The sequence below is a fragment of the Myripristis murdjan genome, chromosome 1, assembly GCF_902150065.1.
Source record: "Myripristis murdjan chromosome 1, fMyrMur1.1, whole genome shotgun sequence".
NCBI lineage: Eukaryota > Metazoa > Chordata > Actinopteri > Holocentriformes > Holocentridae > Myripristis > Myripristis murdjan.
The window spans coordinates 16432029-16451606 of NC_043980.1; the positions used below are offsets into that span (position 1 = coordinate 16432029).

At 43.5% G+C, this 19578-nt stretch overlaps 3 protein-coding genes across 6 annotated transcripts; 2 read left to right on the plus strand and 1 right to left on the minus strand.

Annotated features, from left to right (window-relative positions):
• Positions 1–149: 149 nt before the first annotated feature.
• On the minus strand, positions 150–5467 carry LOC115361373 (epithelial membrane protein 1). Of its 3 annotated transcripts, none has more exons than XM_030054755.1 (5): positions 5400–5467; positions 3959–4042; positions 2885–2984; positions 2205–2345; positions 150–897 (listed from the first exon to the last, which is right to left on the minus strand). In XM_030054755.1, exons 2-5 carry the CDS (start codon positions 4031–4033, stop codon positions 737–739), a joined length of 477 nt encoding a protein of 158 aa, XP_029910615.1. In that variant the 5' UTR covers positions 4034–4042; positions 5400–5467; the 3' UTR covers positions 150–736. The 3 variants fall into 3 exon arrangements, with proteins under 3 accessions (XP_029910615.1, XP_029910621.1, XP_029910616.1); XM_030054761.1 differs by having other exon boundaries at positions 5424–5466; XM_030054756.1 differs by lacking the exon at positions 5400–5467 and adding an exon at positions 5072–5162.
• A 106-nt stretch (positions 5468–5573) lies between these two features.
• On the plus strand, positions 5574–8743 carry LOC115361332 (uncharacterized). 2 transcript variants are annotated; one of them, XM_030054753.1, is made up of 6 exons: positions 5574–5904; positions 6099–6272; positions 6600–6721; positions 7091–7244; positions 7419–7537; positions 7719–8743. In XM_030054753.1, exons 1-6 carry the CDS (start codon positions 5673–5675, stop codon positions 8397–8399), a joined length of 1482 nt encoding a protein of 493 aa, XP_029910613.1. In that variant the 5' UTR covers positions 5574–5672; the 3' UTR covers positions 8400–8743. The 2 variants fall into 2 exon arrangements, with proteins under 2 accessions (XP_029910613.1, XP_029910612.1); XM_030054752.1 differs by having other exon boundaries at positions 5576–5904; positions 6597–6721.
• Positions 8744–9154: 411 nt separating this feature from the next.
• LOC115361323 (uncharacterized) lies at positions 9155–18988 on the plus strand. Its single transcript, XM_030054743.1, has 19 exons — positions 9155–9648; positions 9764–9922; positions 10663–10781; positions 10886–11066; positions 11386–11498; positions 11582–12752; positions 13472–13596; positions 14303–14540; positions 14873–15000; positions 15110–15206; positions 15326–15448; positions 15734–15906; positions 16012–16109; positions 16800–16927; positions 17235–17415; positions 17629–17773; positions 18407–18483; positions 18714–18754; positions 18869–18988. The coding sequence occupies exons 1-17, from the start codon at positions 9189–9191 to the stop codon at positions 18479–18481; spliced, it is 3714 nt and encodes a 1237-aa protein (XP_029910603.1). The 5' UTR covers positions 9155–9188; the 3' UTR covers positions 18482–18483; positions 18714–18754; positions 18869–18988.
• Positions 18989–19578: the final 590 nt, after the last annotated feature.

Genomic DNA, 19578 nt, shown 5'->3' on the forward strand with positions numbered 1-19578 from the left:
CCGCAACATGTTTTCAACTACTACATGTCCAAAGGGCTTTTACTTCTCACTCGTCTTTAAATAAATCCTTAAACAAATTAATAATGGGTTTGGCACAGTTTCCTAAATCTCTGTGGCTCTTTAATGACAATACAAATTAATTGGCTTCCTGTTAGTTTTATACTGCTTTTAATAAAGGTATTTAGAGTTTATTCCCTCACTTAAACAATTTTGTACCCCACACCACCTTCCAACTCAATGAATTTAGTTCCCCATCCCTCCTTCCCTCTGATTGAACAGAAATCCCAAAAAAAGCTATTTATACTGTAGATCCTCTTCAGTTTAGCCCTTCATCTAGTGTTAGGGTGAATTCAGATTCAGTTTGCAATATTTACACATTGTCTTCATTTGCTAAGCATTAATTTAAACTGCCCGATTAAGGTCTATGACAGAAACCTTACACCTTAAAAAAAAAATACTGAGCAAGTGAATCAAGGTATTGTATCTATGTTTCACATTATTTTCTTTTCCTACACACCTGCTGCTTTTCCTCTCAGGTGTACAAGAGGCTCAAAATGTGAAACTGCGACCCCGTAATCCCTCACAATATTTTTCCTGTTGACCAGCGGTGGCCGCCGACAGCTTTGTTAGAGTTTCTTTCACTTGTATTTTCAGGTTTGGAAGAAAACGCACTAATTGAGACGATTTAATTACAAGCACGATTGACCCCAGCCCTGCCTTCTTCCTCCTCATCCTCTCACTCGCTCTTCTTCCGCAGGACGAGGTAGGTGACGGCTAGGATGAAGGTGAAGACGAAGGAGATCCAGGCCAGGACAAAGGAGTGTCCGTATCCCCCGACTTGGTCTTGTGTGTGTAACTGGGCTGTGTAGATTGAGGCTGCGATCATTATGCACAGACCTGGAGGAGAGAACAAGGGAACTCGGTCACATTTAACCAGACAAACCGACTAAAAATATTATTTTACAATGAAATCTGCTTGTAAGACTTGTGCCCAAACCTGGTGTGGTGAATGATTTTTCACCTGACACACCATGATCAATATTTCACTCTAATTCTCAAAGATTCAAATAACTAATTACAAATGTAGCTTCAAGTGATAATACTGGGATTCAAGCCCAGGGATGCTGAAGTCACAATGAAATTAAAAAATAAATAAATAAATTAACTCATTATTATTTTGAATGCATACAAAACATGTTTTTTTTTTTTAATAATCCACTGTGTGTGATGGAGAGGTCACAGATCGGCTTTTGACACAAACAGGCTCGTGGTGACTGAACATCAATCCAGTGATACCTCATTACACCCTAATGCAGTGACTTTCAATCATGTGCCATCAAGGCCCCAAAGTCTTAAGTTTTTATTGCAACTAAACACTAAAGCAGCTTATTTTACTGAGGATCTCACCTTCAAGCAAAGAGGAAGAACTCGTCAGTGAAATCAGCTGTTGTAGTTTTTGGTTGCAGGAAAAACAACTGACTTGCTGTACGTGCAAATATATTTGTATTGACATTATCCTGCACAAATGCAATGCCTTCACCGAGTCAAAATCCAAGTTTCTGGAATTCTGACCAATTTGAAATTTTATATATTTTGCCATTTATAAATTTTGTCAACTTCAAAATTACTTGGTAAACATAGTTCCTTACTAGCACTCAGCATAGCCCTGCTGTATATACCAAATTATAAGATGACTGTTGACCATTTGTTTATCTCATTTGGGTACCGTCTCAGAGAAAACTGAGCAAAAAAGCAAAAGTTTGGGACTCAAACCTAACAAGAACAAAAGTGTAAGGCTGTCAAGCTGTGTTAGGAAACACTTCTAATTTAGACTTATTAAAAATATAGGACTTTATAAATATATATATAGAGAGAGATGTAATAAATACATATAAGGTGTTTATTTACACTTCTTTTCAGCTGTTTGAGGGATTCAAATACTTTTGCTATAATATGTTGGACTAATGGAGGCTAAAGAGAGTTATGTGCAACCCCCCTATAATCAAATCACACCTTTTTAATCACACATATGTACAAATATTTCTAAAGACTTCTGTCTCATGTCATTGTTGTCATTTACAGTCAAGGGGTTAAGCTTAAATTCAACCAGAGCGCCTTTACAACAAATGCTAGGTAGAAAAACAAGAACGCAGCACAAAGGCCTTCTTCTGGCCTTCAGTCAGATTATCTAACTCGTTACTTACAGGAGATCATCTGTAAAACTCCGGAGAAGGTGAACCTGTGGCCCTTGGCCAGGGTGAACAACTGGGCCACAAACACAAACAAGGCCAGGATGGCAAAAATACAGGCCAGCACTGCGGTGGCCTGCACCGCCTGGAGGAAGTCTGCATGGGAGAGCAGCAGTCAGTCAGGTCAGCAGAGACACAGACACATACAACACAATGTTCAGCCAGAAACCAGTTACACTGCATGATTTGACTTGTTAATTGTTGTGGTTACAGTGTTTTACCTAAACAAGAAAAGCATGACATAATTTTAAGGTTAAAGCTATACTGTGCTGTCATCAGTTAGTTCCTATGTGACCATTTAACATTCCTGTATTAGAAAGTACTGCAAAATGTACTGTACTAGGAACATAAGCAGTCTGAATCAAACACTAAATAAATTACCATAGGGTACATGGCTTGGGCTGCATAATCCTCATCTTATGCGCAAAGTTTTACAACAACAAGAAGAATACCGATCTGTGTTAACCCAGGCCTTAGTCAGCACCCATATTCTAACATCCCTGATCTGGGATCTCCTCTTGGGTCTCATCATTGTACAAACTCACCCAAACACAGGTGTGACTTAGTAAATGTAATTATTCCCAGATCAGCACTCCTTACATGTACATTTTATGAACAGAAGTGATGCACGTTACCTCCAGAGTAGTTTAAAGTGTTGGAGTACTTCCAGGATGAGCCCTCAATGTCCCACCTTCCCCACAGGTCAGTCTTCATTTTGTCTGACACCCACCAGGCCTGAGGAAGGACGACCAGTTAACTGCAGATGTACAAGCTCAAAACACACAAAACACACTACAGTCCTCAACTACAGAAACACTTAATTGACAGTCAGAGGGTTTTGCTGACTTATTGTGCACAACTTTAAATAAACAGACCAGTAAAGCAGAATCTCCATGGTTACTATTCACATGCAGATAAATATGTCAGTGTTTTTTTTTTTTTTTTTTTTTTTTTTTTTTTTTTAACAAAATCTACACTGAATGAATATTTGAGAAAACTCTTGTATTGATGAAAATGTGTTGGAAGGTTAAACGCTACAGACCCGCCCAGCTTTGAAAAAATAAACAAAAAATAAACCTCACAAAAAGAAAACCATTAAAAGTCATTAATAAACAAATAAACAAATACTAAGTCAAACAGCTAAGATTTAGTGAGCGATTTGTTTACTAAAACAAACAAATAGGGGGCATTGTAGATGTACTTTGACCTCCTCTTTATTCTCTATAGAATATTGTACAGCCTCAAACTCCATGCCTGTGTAATTTCACTGTATTTAAGTATATTTTCTATATTTTCATGGCATTGGGTCAATGTAGATATTTCTAGAGATGATGTAGTTTTGCAGCACTTGGAATTTGGTTCACAAATTTAAAAAGTACTGATTATGTTCTAACTTTGTTTTAATATTTTAATTTATGTAACATTCAGTTATTATTACTCTCCACTATAAATGCATGTAGTAACCTTTAGCTGATGGGCCTGTTGTTGTTGTTGTTGTTGTTGTTAACCCTGACTCATCTTCCCAAATTGACTGTGACTACATTCACAATCACTGGGTTAACATCCACCTTCATCACAAGCCAATTTATGACGGGATCACGTGACAGAAGTTAAAATAAAGCGTCAAATATTGCTCATTCAACACAGAGCTCTTGGTCAAAGCGCTGCGGGAGAAAACAGCGGCTGAGTTTACAGGAGACACAACTCACGTTATCGATGGTGGCCACCAGGAGCAGGATGATGGTGGTAATGTGCAGGACGACGATTCCAGCCAGGATCAACATTGTGACTCTCTGAAACACAGATAACGAGAGGGAGGCGGAAGGACGCACGGTGTTTATTTTCCACAGATTGTATGTGTTTCTATAACACAAGCTTAGACTTGACTTAAGTCCAGTTCACACACAGCTGTCCCAAATAACCACTGTCTCCAACACTGGGGGGAAAAGACTGAAAAAGCCGTTGCACGCAAGCCCAAACTCGTCCCAGCAGTCTCACAAACACACATTTTTTTTCTTAAGTGCACGGGCCATCTGCTGTCACACACACACACACTCTCTCTCTCTCTCTCTCTCTCTCTCTCTCTCTCTCTCTCTCTCTCTCTCTCTCTCTCTCTCTCACACACACACACACACACACACACACACACACACACACACACACACACACACACACACACACACACACACACCCTGAGCGCTTTACCTCACCGCTCAAAGCAAGAACCAATGAGATATTTTTTCGGGCATTTAAAACAACAAATTCGTGTTACATTCGCCTGTGTGACTAAACACGTAAAGATACAATTCATATAAGAACATCTATGAATACTTTCCTTTATTATGAGTACCCTTTTGCTCAGTCACTAAAGTTTATGCATTTATTGCCTCGACAAGAAAGGAACATTTGTTTAGAGCTTGTTAGCGCATTCCCAAATGGGACGGGTGCCGCTGCTCCCTCCGTTAGATAGACGCAGGCCCTATAGTCACCTACTATGAAAAGAGCGCGAGAATACGACGACAGAAAATAATAAGAACGGTTTAAGCTTTATACACCATCAAATATACGCCTTTGACCTCTCAGTACTACATTTAAGAGCTTGGAGTCGCGCTTCCTTTTAAACTTTGCTGTTGCGCTCGCAAAGTTTGAGCCGTGCAGTTCTTCAAAGCGTTGTTGAAAAGCTGAACTGTGCTCAAGTTGGGTTTTCTGGACTCTGCCGACTTGAAAAACGTTTAAAACATGCGCAATACAGTTTTTGAGAGCATCATCCACATGACAGAATAGCATGCAGCGGAAACAATGACGATAAACATTAGGCCTACCTGAAAGGCACTTTTACGCACGGCAGTTATTTGGGAATGTGAAACACTGTAGACCCACCCAGCTTTGAATTCACAGCATACACATCACCCTGTTTTCCCTCTCCAGTCCCTTCCCTCCCTTTCCCCTCACCAAACCCCACCCATAGCCTCAATTTCTTCCTCACTGAAAAAGTCCAGAAGGACCAAGTGGCTACAGACTCTCTCTGACTAATAACCAGCGCGTAAAGACGAGCAATGCGCTCAAAACAGTTAATTTGTGGCTGAAGATAAAACCTCCATTACATGACACACATTCAAATTAAAGCATTTAATTTTTTTTTCCTCTTACAGTTTTAGCAGTATGTTTTATTACTTGAGAAAATTTTTAGCAGTCTTTCCAGTGGAAGCCATAATCTGCAACCCATTTACTGAGCTGCTTCAATGGGAGGGTCTTTGTTGCTTTGGCTAATCAGCTCACCTGGGTGTCTCATTTACATAATTAGCAAAAACAGCTGCACTGTCAACGTTTTTTTTTTTTTGTTTGTTTGTTTTTGTTTTTGTCCCTCTCTGTCTCTCATTTTGCTGATTTTTCCCCCCTTTCAGGCCACCTAAAGTCCACTGGATGCTTTTTAATATGTACTGCAAAGTACCACAAGCATATCTCTTGCTTGTACGGTTACTTTTTAGCTCTTGGTGCTTTTTAAACAGCTTCTCCACAGGCAGGACGTTAACAAGAACTAGTATACCCAGTGGTGCGGTGCATGCTGATTCCTCTAGGTTAAAACATGGGGGAAAAGGTCATCGCTATGTTGGTATCCAACAGCAATTTCAGCCTGATAGCAACACATTTCCAAGTAAGTGAAAAGTGACTTATTGTCTCACGAGGACTAGGCAGTGTTGATTGGTGAACAAGCCTGAAATTGAAATGAATCCAAATCAATAAAAACCTTTGAATAGATAATTTGCAGTGTGTTTCAATCAGTTTTGTCATAACAGATGGGTGATTGCATGGGTGATTTCCCAATGTAATGTCATTTCTGGTGTGAAGGTTTCCCTCCACAGCAGCAGCAGCTGTTTAGTTCAGTGTCAGCAGACTGTGGACGGGCACCTGTGGAGGGACGAGAGGGGATCTCCTCTGCGCGTCCTACTGTCCGCTGTGGGAACGAAGCCATGATAATCACATTCCTGCAGCAGGCCATGGACAGTTTCCTCATTGAGAGATGTAAGCCAGGCCTTGGCGTAACGAACTGTAACACAAGTCTTTGTGCCTATAGATGGGTTATGCCTCCTTAACCAACCTCTAACACAATTACAGCCTCCAATTAAAACATACCTACAGTCCAGTGATAATCAATACCATGTAATTTGTGGATTACTGTGGTCACTTGATAGACAGAACACATCTGGTAAAGCTTTCATTGGCCGTCTTGGATGAGAGAAATGTCAAGTGGTTTTGAATGTATCCATTTCGGCCAAAGAGCTGTATAGTAAAACAGTCAATTAGTATCATTTATGTGTGAGGTCTTTTTTTTTTTTGTCCTTGTAGCAGACCTCACATCAACTCCCCTGCCTCTGTCCCATCTGCCCTCGGGCTGTGGCCTCTCAGTGAGGACGACTTGGACTGAGGTGGTCCTGATCGCCCACTACAATGGCTGTTTTATCCTCCTGGAGGTAGGGTGAGGATAGATACCATAATTGCTTCCTTTTCCTCTTTCAGTGACCACTCCCTGCTTCACTGACAAGACTCTCACTCGCATTGAGAAGCCCCACTGTTAAATTAATCCGAGCAACTTGGAAACCGTTCAGGATTAGGAATTAGTTCAACATTTTCCCATTTGTGATCAGAAGCAGGCAGGAATGGAATGAACCGCGATGACTGTCCAGAGTTTACTTGACTCACTGTTGAGAGCAGATATCGTGCATATATTTGGGTTTTTTCTGCAATCATGTCCTCTTCATGTGCTACAAGACCAATGACACCATGTGGAATAATGCAATTCCATAGCTAACAAGTAATTTTGATTAATTGCTGTTTTGCAGGAAGACAAGTATATTTTGCCAGTGGTTTGGCAAAGATCTAGAATGAAGGCATCCTGCCCAGTCCGGGTCCCTTTTCCAAGAATTGTTTGTACAGCGTCATCGATGGATCTAATAGTTTTTGGAGAAGAGACTGTTGGCAGACTCAAGGTTTTGTGTAAGTCTGTGTGCAGCCCTGTATTAGACCTCGTGAGTCCAAATATCACATACGTTAAGATGAAATTCTTGCTGGCTGGCTGATGTTTGACTCCCTTGTGGAGCGCGCAGGTTCAAATTGTGCATTGTTGTTGTTTATGTAATGGTGAGGGCCCTGACTGTTTTGTCTTCACAGTGAATGGCAGGTGGGTGAGGTTACATTACGCTGCTGAGCGGTGCCGGTTCCTCTCATATGCCAAGTCTGAGTCAGTGGTCTTTTCTGTTCCCTTCACAACTTGTGGGCTGATACAGAAGGTACAATATGGCTTCCAGTGTGTGGCGAATGCCCATGTGGTTTTTATTAAACAAAGAAATATGAGCCAGTGAATGGATAATGTTGATAATTGTTGGATGTTTTGAAATATCCAACACAGTTCGCAGTAAACTTTATGTCCAGCTTCAAATATTTTCTCATGTTTTCCCTGTGTCTTTATAGGGTGGCATGTATAGGATTTACATTCGATCCAGGGAGAGGGAAATGGAGCTTTCGTGCCCTTTGCAAATTCCCTCCCCACCTCGACATCAGTCAAACATGCTACCATCCAGCTTCCAAATGCAAACTATCTCGGACCCGGCTCTTGACGCCCTTCTCCCAGAGGTCGACATCCATCTGTTGCTCTCCGGTGTCACACAACAAGAGCAGCACAAGCTTCCCAACATACAGCAACAACATAGTGAAGCTGATACCCAGCACCTGTCCGCCCAGCCCACAAAAGTCCATTTGCCCTTTACACACAACACTGCCAGGCTCCCAGCTCTACCCCCTATGACTCCAGGTCCTTTTGAACTGTCACTCAACATTCCCATAATATCCAATCGATTACCACAGCCATCGCTTGGGGATATAAGTTCTGCAGAGCACAACAGGTCTGAGCTTTTGAGATTAATTCCAGCTTTCATTGCCTCTGGACTCTCAGGCTTACTGCAGTCCCACCAGGAGCTGCCTAATGCAAATCTGCAGCGATACACCACCAACCAAGAGGAAGAAGAAATTTCAACATGGCCACACCACTTTCCTGACTCGCCTCCTTTCCCTCCACCCCCTTCTGATTCACATATGGACCCTGTCATCTCTGTTCCTCCACCTCACCTACAACTGGGTCATGTTGCTCCATAACCCATCAGTTGTCTCAAGTATCAAAATCAGTGCCAGTGTTACCCAGTTTGCTCTTTATCCAAAATTCATCTAGGACTAATCCTTTGGTGGGCTAATCTTTATAAGTGACAGCAGCCACAACCTTATTTTGACATAAAGACCCCCTAAAAAGGCTGTTGAACATCAGTCCCACCTCCCTAATCATCCACTGAGAGTACCAAATAATACCAAAAGAAGATAATTATAAACAGCGGAGAAAAGTGGCTGCACTAGTAGACTCTATTGCCTATTAATTGTATTGTCTTGTATGTCTGAGTATTTTCTATTAATTGTCAATAAAAAAAAAAAAATCTTTTTTTCCTGAATTTATGCAAAGGTGACATGTTCATGTTTAGTCCATTAGAACTTCAAAATTTAGGTGTGGAATCGAGGAAAGGGAGGTGAAGAAATAATACTATCATATTTCTCAATTTACTTCTAACCCTTTAAAAACAATCAAGTGCGTATTTAAATTCCCTTTTGAGTGTTTTAATTAAATGCTACCTCAGCGCTGCGAGTGGTGCCCTCCCATAACTATATTTTAAAACAGACAACAGCTTTAAATAATCAATATCTGCCACTCAAGTGCGGCTACAAAGATCAAACTTATGTGTTATGTTGCTGAAGAAATGACTTTAAATACCTCAACCGAGACTTATTTTCTTATTAGCTTATAGTCTCAATGGCTGTTGCTTTTCCATTGGTCCATGCTTGATGACACATAATTGATCGCCCTCATTTTCAGGTGCGCACACGGGAGCAAACGCATCAATGATGTGTTGCATGCAGAGAACAGGAATATCTTTGATTTTATGTGTGGTAATTGTAGCCTGGAATACGCTTCACGTTTGTAATTCGGTAAGAGTAGGAAAGTTCAAGGGCCAAAGTGAATTTGCCTCCCACCAGGGTAAAGCGTCTACCGAATGGGAGCGCGTAAAGCCAAAAAATTACACGTCCGCCGAACAAGCACTTTTGAACCCAGGAGGACGGATCATCACAAAAGCTGCTCCGCTGGACAAATCCGACCGCCTGGCTCCTCAAGCACACCTGGTTTATCCCGCCGCCTTTCCTGGAGAGCCACTCACTCATTTCAGTCCCCCCAAGCTCGGTGAAACTAACGTCAACCTTGCGCAAAAGGCCATAGACACATCTTGGATCTTTGGTAATGTAAATGCGCACCAGCGGCCCCCGGCTCCTGACTCTGAGGCTGGGTACCAAGCGGACTTTACAGGTGAAGGTTTCTCTGATTTCCTCATGACAACACAGAGACAATCAATACAAGGGAGCAGCTTTACAGGATAAGGCAAAGCTATCCTCACTGACTTGGATGCTTGTTTTATGATTAGGTTTCCAAGGTGTCCAAGGCAAGGTTTTAGGCCCATCATTTGACGCCAGCCCTCATTTCTCTGAATGGCTGGCTTTGAGGCCCTTGGTGCAGTGTGATGGCCATATCATGACCCTCACCGCCTCTGGACTAGGATCCACAAACCTGTTAGTGGACAGAGGTGAGATATTTGACAGTCTTTACTAACAATGTCAATCCAGACTGGCTTTAAAAACAGCAGTTTGACTGGAGGTGCCTCAAATGTCAAAAATGTTGCAAAGCCACTACAGTTTTTCATTACACCAACCCTTACATAGGCCTATATGTCATACCTTATACAAATCCTGATGTGAATACAGAATTGGTTGCGGGTAATTTTGAAAAGTCTATCCATTTTAGGAAAAAAAAAAACATTTTGAGAAGGAGTAGACACCAGTGATGTCCTGTCCTGATGTCCTGTAGGTAATAGAGTCAGAATAGGCCAGTCAGTGGCAGGTCTTTGTGAATGTACATTAAGATCCACTAACCCCCACACAACTTCCAAAAAAAAAAAAAAAAAAAAAAAAAAAAGTTTAAGAGGCTTTCTCTCTCTGCAGAAACTACAGCAACTAAAATGCTTCATGTGGCAGGAATAGTGTACGAGCACACTGCAGCCAAGGCTGGCCTCCATCAGGGAATGTAATGCATATTCACAAAGACTCCTGTGCATTAGCCTATTTTGCTGCAGACTTGGATAGTTTAATTTTTTATGAAACTGTTTTGCTTTATGTCAGCATCGCAAAATCTGTATAAAATTGTGGTCCCCGTTGAGAGGGTTTTTAAGTTTGAAAACCACAGACTGCAGTGGAAGATTCCTCTTTCTTTTTGTCCTCCTTTTTTAATATTGGTGGTTTTGTTCAATAACTATATTTTCCCGCGCAGAGGGTGCCTCCCCCATCTCCCTGTTCCAGTTACCTGCAGACTGTGGTTACTCAGTGCGGATGTCATGGAGAGATCTTGTCATGATGGCACCTTATGATGGATGTTATATCACTCAGGAGGTAGCAGCGGCACCATTTTCTTGTTATTGTGACAGTAACTGCAACGATGGCATGTTTCTTTTGACGTGCCATGTTGTATTGTTTTTCTACCCCCTCCCTGACAGAATGGCAGTTATGTCCTGCCCATGCTTTGGTGGGGCAACCCGCTGAAGCTGTTGTGCCCGGTGCAGGTGCTCACTCCTACTCCCTCCCCCTCCCACACGGCCCTCTCAGTCCTCTGCTCTTCCTACGGCATTGCAGTCCAAATACATGGGAAGAAGGATGATATGCCAATATTAGCAGTAGGTAGGTTGTGATTTTGAGGGGGGCATAATGCTGAATTCCTTGGTGAATTATCTTGTTTTTGCTGTGATGGGCTGACATACATCTCTGTAGTGAGAAAAATCTTTTTTTTTTTTTTTTTTTTTTAAAGGAGACAATCATATCAAAATGCAGTACATTTCACATGAATTGTAATGTATTTATTCTACAATGGACATGTAATTCATTTTTTATTTAATTTTCTTATTTTATATATATCTTTTAATATTTAGCAATAGTTTACATTTGATCTTTTAATGGCTTAAGGATTCTGATAAGAAAGTTTCCATGCTCTCTCACACAGTGAATGGGGAGTGGGTTCTGTTTATATCCCCGGATTGTGCCCACCATGTTGACTCCCATCCTGGGGGATTTATGGTCTTCATCCCTTTCAGTGCTCCTTGTGTCGCTGTTGAAGTAAGTTTTGATTAGATGGATTATCATGCAGGCTTCTTCCTTGTTACCATGATAACTGACATTATTCATTTTTGTTCCCCCAGGATGGCCTACATGTGCTGCTGCTGTTAGATGGAAAGGGATACACCCTCTCCTGTCCAGTTGACTCTTCCCTTTCCCCCTATTCCCCCTCTTCTCCATCTTCTCCCCCCGTGTCTCCCAGTGACCCTCAGTATCCCTACTTCCCAGACCCTTTGATCCCTAGACCCACTTCCCCTCCTCCTTCTCCTCAGCCCCCAACCCAGGAGCACCTCCACTACCATTACCCTGGGCGCCAGTACCCCCAGCTGCCCCAGGCCTATCCTCCCGGCCCACAGCATGCCAAACCCTCTCGGCCCACTCCAGGCAGTCCTCCAGGATCCCAGTTCCAGCAGTCCCAGCAGTCCCTCTACCCCATGGGGCCTGGCCAGTTGCCCTACTCTCCAGGAGATCACTCAAATTATCCCTTCTTTCCTTACCAGCCCTCTGAGGCAGACCAAGTCGGATCTGACCCAAATCTTACCCCAGGGCACGATAGCCCGCCCCATCAGCTTCCCAAATTACCTGTTGGCCCTCCTCAACATCCCTCTGGTATGCATTTTCCCTATGAGCCGTTCTATTACCCTCAAGAAACCACCACTGCTGTTCCTTCTACTGCTCCGCCACAGAAACTTCCTATAGCTCCTTACCACCATCAGTTTGATTATGTGCCGTACGTACCTTCACCCTTTGTAGCACCAGTTACCCAAGGACCTGCTCCTGCCCTTCCCTCCCCACCTCCTCCTCCTCCTCCTCCTCCTCCTCCTGAAGCTCCAAAGCAGCCACAGCACCCAGATGTTTTGTTGTATCCACCTGGTTCATATAACCCTTATGATCCCTATGGGTCAGTTTCTTACCCGCAGCAAGTTGTGCCCACAGCTCATCCCCAAGGTCATCGAGCCACCTGCCCCCCTGGCGCTCACACTTTCTGTAGCTACAACCCTTACCCTAACTACTATTACCCTCATTATCATCCTCCCTACCCCCCACACCACCATCCATACTATCCTCATATGCCCCTTTATTCCTCTCCTGCCACGCCAACTGATCAGCCAACTAGCTCCACCACCTCCACCACAACGTCTGCAGCACCTACCTCCAGTCAGCCCACTCCGCTGTCACCAACCATCCAGTGCCAGAAAGGGAGGATGGTGGCCCTCCTGCCCTCTGCTCACCCTGACTCCGTCCATGTCAGAGGTCAGTGGCTGTGTTTTTGTGTAAACACTGGGCCTATTTACATTAGCGAGAAACGTGGCATTTCCATTCTTCAAAGGAGAGCCAGATGTGGAGGGGGAAAAAAATTCCTCCTCGCTGCCAAATATCCCATCTTCGGCACGAACTCTCTTTAAGGCCACATGTGAAAAGTTGCATTTGTCATTTCTCAAGTTGCATTACTCATTGGGCTTTTGGTAACAACCCAGTGAGTAGGGGTAAAAATATGCAAATCACAAGCATCAAATACTGGACAAAGAACACTGCAGGGAAAAATAAACATGCTTATTTTCTGCACTTGTTTTTTTTCTTTTTGGGTAGAAAATGTATTAATGCTCAAATTGATGTTTCAAACCCTTTTTGTAAAAGAATGTTCTTTCACTTATGCCTTCAACACGCCTTTTGTGGATCATTCTTTCAGCAGATTAGAGTTATTTTGATGAAAACAGTAGACTTATTTAATTTTCATAAACTTGGCACTAATATTTATCCCAAGCATCTTGTAAGCAGAGGTGGCATGTCTACACAAAGTTTTGCCTTTGTAAGCAGTTTCAGAGCCGCTTTTTTAATGATATCAGCATGATGGTTGCATGCTCAAATATGCCCTGTTTAATGGTCTCACATCAGCTCTTCTTCACCTGGAAATTAAAGTATGACTCTGTTATAATTAATAATGGTCTAACCGCTGGTGTTTGTAATGGCAGCCGAGAAGAGGACATGGCTGCTCCTCTCCAGTGTGTCACCCCTCTGTGGGTACATGTTGCGGCCGGCTTTAGGCTCTGGAGTGATCTTCCAGTCTCCCCTGCCTGCCTGCCACAGCCAGCAACGGGTGAGATCCTCTTGCATACCGCTCTCCCATACCCTCCATCTTGTTCTTATAGAAATGCTTGACTTATGCTGCGTTCATGTGGAAGAATGGAATGGCATCTCCTTGCTGCAGCTCAGATATGATCATGTTTTTAACTCGTTGAAACACCCACATTCAAAATACTGCAACTTTTATAAAATAAGTTAAAATAAAGGAACTGTAGAAGAGGTCATTTTCCTTTTAAGTAAGGTTGATTGTATTAATGTGAGTGTAACCGCCTGTTTTTATTTTCAAACTGCTGACATACGTGAATTGTCTGCTTAGTTTGCTGCCTGTCTTTGAGCTCTACAGGCAGTTTGTGATATCATGTGGGAGATATCTGAGCCTGCAAAAAAAAAAAAAAAAAAATCTATTCCCAAATGCCCTACTTGTATTTACCACTAGGATGCAGACATGAACTTTTTTTTTCCCCAGTCACCAGCTCATATTGAAGATAAATCTGATATGACATAAACATGTGCATGCATGTGCAAGAGGGTGGGGTTTTCATGTTTCACGTAACCCCTCTGGCAACAATTCCAGTTAGTTTTGCAAACTGAGCAGAGCACGCTAATGAGGACAAAGGCAACTTGGTGTGCTCAGCTGATGGACACTGTGTGTATTTGTATTAAACTGTAACCAGATCCATTGTTTTTGAAATGGATCCCAATGATCTTTCTTTCCGCAGACCCCCACCACCACGTCCTTAACCCTGAGGTTTTTGGACCTGTCCATGATGAAGCATAGGACTGTGGAGCTGCAGTGTCCGTACCAACAGCCGCCGTTTACCCCTGCGCTGGTTGATCCCAGCAAGACCAAGGGCCACCTCAAAACCTCCGTTGTCCCGAAACCTAAAATCTTCTGCTCCCCTCGCCATATGAGCGTGGAGCTTCCCCCTGGTCCCATTTCTGGAATTATTGTTAAGGGTGTGTGTATACACTTGTGTGCATGCTGTATAGTATATGTTTCAGATGCATGTGGTTGCCATTATCTCTGCTTGAGTTGAATTCCATCATGGTTCAGGGGGCTGCTGTTTTTTTTAAACGCAGCGCTGTATGTTCACTTGAATGGGGGCGGTGGCAGGGGAAAGGTAGACCTGGTTTTGTTTTGACTGTGCAGCGCTTAATCTCCCAGTGCCTCGTCATGTTAAATGCTGCAATTGCTACTTTTATCTTCAGGGACTGCATAGAAGCAACTTACTGTATGCAGTGTGTACACTTCTACTGCCCTTTTTTCCTCAATAATCTTTTGTTTTCAGACTTCAAAGGGAACCAGATGAAACTTCAGGATGCCCCAAAGCACTGTAGATATTCTGCGAGTACGGGAAAAGGTGGCCAAATCATTGTGGATCTCCCTTTGAGTTCAGACTGTCATATGAGTATACAGGCAAGTATTGACTTTCATGTTTCCCATTGAGCACATGCCCTTTATGTAACTGACCGTTTGTTGTATTAATTGACCATTAAACTCTTTGATAAACCTTGTCATCTAAAAGGGGAGAGTGCACCTGATAAACATTGTCTACATGACAGCAAATGGAAGAGGAGAGGCTCAGTTGTCCTGTCCGGTTTCCATTACAGCGCCCGGTAAAGGTAGATGTATTTTGAGTTTACCATTTCGAAAGGCTGCTCGATATGCCAAAGGGTGTCTCATTCAGACCATTCAACGCTATTTTAACAGTGCGGCTGACATTTGTCATGCTGTCCCTCAGAATGCAACCTTCCCAGTGAACAGCGTCTCCCCTGTGGCCCGGGCTCTCTATCCCAGCCACAGTGCCTCTCCCTGGGCTGCTGCTTCAGCAAGCATCCCCCTGCCTGCTACTACGCCATGGATGGTGAGCTGCAGTTTATGTCCCCACTGGCAGTTTCACGCCACTTAGCTGAGCACAGTTGAGCTGTTTTGGGCACGGAAATGTAAGCTCTACAGCTGCTGGATGTGTGAAGAGGCATATTCAGGGCCAGCACAGCATGATTCAAGCTGGCAGTGACACAGAGTGTGAAAAGGGTATAAGATACCTTGGGTCTCATTATCAATTGCCTCCTGAGATTTCTGACCTTTTGTTCAGCTGACCTTTCGGATAACTGTATGTGTGTATGTGTGTGTGTGTATCCTCCTCCAGAGTGCACCATTGACCGCCACTTTGTCTTCTTGGTGCCCGCCTCCCTCATGGACCCCCCTTTGTCCCCTGCTTTGCTTGTTGCTGCTGGCGACGTCACCTGCAGACCTCAGAAAGTGACTTCAGACTACGCCCTCTTCAAGATCCCACTTGATGGCTGCGGGACACGGCGAATTGTGAGCTTAAATGCAAAATTATTGCATGGACATGTTTCATAATAATAATAATAATATTTTGCCTGTCTGACTCATTTAATTGCTTTTTATGCATTGTCTTAACAGGAAGTGGGGAGAACGGTTATCTACATGGTGGAGATCCTTAACATGGTCCAGTCCATCACGCTCAACTATGGCACCATCACCAGAGACGCGCCTGTAAGGTCTGACCATTTTCCACTTAAAATTTCAAGCAGTGATGCAAAATTATGTGCCATAGAAGGCCCGGAGGCCTCAGGTTTTCCATTTTAACCAAAAGCTACACCAGGTGCGTTCACTGATTAGTTCCTCTTCACTGGCTGGGAGTGTGCTCTAATTAGCAAAAGCAGGGGTGTTCAAACTGTTTATTTTACCTCCCCCCTCCGGAGACCCTGATATGAAAAGAGATTTTGGGCTTTAATAAAAAATGATTTGGATGTCATACTTGAACACTGACAGACAGATTCATAATAGTAAGATTTAAACATAATTTTAAAATAATCACTCATACATTTTTTATTGTAACAGTATCAGAGGAGTGGGGATTTAAATGATAGTGAAACTACATAATTCTTCATTTTGCTGAAGGCCCCCTAGGAGGTCCCTCGAGGGCCCCTTGTCGACTCTTCCCTGGGTTCCACTTTAAAAGCCACTGAGTTAAAGCACCTGGTGTAGTCTTTGGGAAGGAACAGAAACAGAAATTTTCTGCCATCTGTGGCACATGATTACCCGTTCCTGTTTTTTGAGCAGTCATTCAAAATAAAATATTAAATTCAGGGTCCTCTGCAAATAGAGCCTTTTTAAACACTTCGTAATGAAGTGTTTAAAGGTTGTGTTTTCCCTGACAATGCCTCCCATGTCCCTCCCTCCCTTAGGTTATTGGTAGAGTGCAGATACCTGCCGGGCTCTGTTGTCTCCGTGAGCTACATGGTCAAAAGTCCCTCCCTGGGACCTGCTATTCATGCCCAGGGTGTGATGGGAGTTCAGCTCAGGATTGCCAAAGGTAGATGGTCTTCATTTCAACCCGAACAGCGTTTTTGCATATTCAAGAATTAGATCATTTGGGGGGGGGGGGGGGGGGGGGGGGTTTGTGTGTCCTTGGACCCCAAGATTGTCATTTTCAATCTGCTTATACCAGTTAAGTTGGAAGGAACCATTGCTCTATTACATAACCATTATGTAAAAGGGCCTTTCAAAGCCAGAGTTTTCATCAGACATGTCAGCTGTAGGAGAACTAGCACCTTGTTTTAAGTGGGTAAAATCTGCCTTAAGCAATAGGTGCCTTCTGTTCCCACACCACCTCTCCTCAGATGCCCAGTATAGCAGCTACTACCCTCAGTACCACCAGCCCCTGCAGATGCTGCTCGGGAAACCCCTCTATCTGGAAGTGCGGCTGCTCAACTCTCCAGACCCCAATTTGGTGCTGCTGGTGCACTACTGTGTGGCCTATCCCCGCTCTGGACACGCTGTGTGGGTGTTGCTTTACAATGGGTAGGTTGGATGAGCGCCTGTCCTTGTCCCATGACGGGGGTGGGGAAATATCACTGAAGGTAGGGACATGAATAAGACAGAAGAGTTGGTATACACAAGAATCTGTTTTTAGTGTTTATTGGCAATGGAGAGAGAGACAACAAAAGGGGATGTCTTCCAGAATTATTATTTTTCTATTGTTTTTCACCTTAATGATCTCTATCCTCTCCCTAGATGTCCCAACCCCTTGGATCCTGCCTCCCAGCAGACTGTGCTGGCTCCCCCTCCACCACCCACCCCACGGAGCCAGACCCGCAGGTTCACCATCACCACCTTCCAGTTCCTTCCTGATGGCAAATATCCTGATGCTGATGAGGAGGTAAGGAAGCCCATAGATATCAATGGGCCTCATGCAAATAGGAAAAATCAGAATGTAGATTTAGCAAATTTTAATAATTGTGGCGGGGCAGTGTGGTCCAGGTGCTGAACCCCTCCTCAGCGTGCAGGCTCTGAGCTCTGAACTGAAACTACCTGAAGTTTTTGGACAGCGATGAAAGTCTCAGTGGTAGTTCTAGCAAGATATGGCATTTAATATCATACTTAGGCATTTATACGGCCTGCTATTTTATGTTGTAGCAAGACTTACTATTTGAAATATGCATATAGTTAGAGTGGAAATTGGGTAGGTATTTATGAAGACCCCCTGTGGTGAGATTTAACAAAACATGTAGCACTAAACCCTTGATTAGAGCATAAATGCAGCTAGATGTTTACATGGGTTTCTTTGCATTTTATTTAGCGGAGGCGCATAGAAAATATAAATTGAAAACACATGCGGCTATATCTCTAAATCAACATTCATAATGGTGGGGGATGGGAAAGGCCATTCGAAAACATGATAAATGGTTGCTGTCAGCTGGGATTTGGCTGTGTAGTACTCTGCACTATAATAGGTCTCGAGACTAGGCCCACATCTCATCCTCCGCTTCTTTGTTTCCCTGTTTCCTCTCAGATCTACTTCATGTGTTCGACTGAGGTCTGCTCGCCTCTTGATGGCCCGTGTGTCGAGGGATGCTTTGGCCAATGATGGTAAGGAGAAAGGAGCGCGCTGCTGCTGAATCACCCACCACACCCGTTTGTGCGATCTGGAAGAATTTAGGAAAAACGCCCATGAGCGTGAGTCCCATAGAAAACTTCAGTGGAAAACCGAGCCTGAGAGTGAAGAGTGGCTGTAGTTCAATATGACAGCGGGACAATGATTTAGTAATGAGGAGTGTTTTGAATTATTTATGAAGACTGATCCATTTCCTGTTTTTCAGCTATGACATGGATGATGCCACAGGCGTTCCAAGACAATCCCGTAAGCTCTCGACACCATATCACTGAAAGCAGTACGTTTATCTGCTGTAAAAATGTACCAGACTTCCATTTCCATTGTGATCTGACTGTATCTCCTCCACCCTCTTCTTTTCAGGCCTCAGGCGTCACTCTTTTCACCACCAATAAAAGTTCTCCAAAGGAAACCAAGGGGGTGTGTGTGTGTTTCTTTTCCCAAGCTCACAGCCGCTGGGTTTTATAGCAGGAAGTGCCACCCCCATCAAAAACTGGGAGACCAGTTGTTTACACGAGTGCTGAGCCCATGTGAACCGAGCATGGCCAGGACTCAGACGGACTTCCTGGGCTTTCTCCCGAGTGAATCACCGGTTCATTGAGCGCAACAGCGTGCACACTCGAGCAAGATTACTTGACAGCATTTCCACTTTGTGATTTGTTAGGCCCAGGCATGATCATGGAGTATTTACGATTGAAGTACTTGTTTCTCATTGTAGCCTTTGACCACTGGGTGTCATCCAAGCAATAAAAATGCTGGAGGAACATAAGGTACCCCATGCTGTATGACTCACAGCTGACTCACAAAGCTCAGGCTCTGAAGACCTTGGCCTGTGCATTGGTTCAACTATTGTGTAATGAGTTCGGCATGAAATCTTTTAGAGCTGTGCTTGATGTTGAGCCTCCTCAGCCCTCCTCTGTTCCTTGCACGGCCACAGGTTTCCAGCAGGACTACAGCTTTAAGAGCAATTAATAGGCTATTTCAAAGGCTGCATCTAGGAGAAATTTTGTACCGGTGGGGGGAGAAAAAAAAATCTGAGGAATAGAGCAGCTCTTGATTCAGATGTTTTGGGG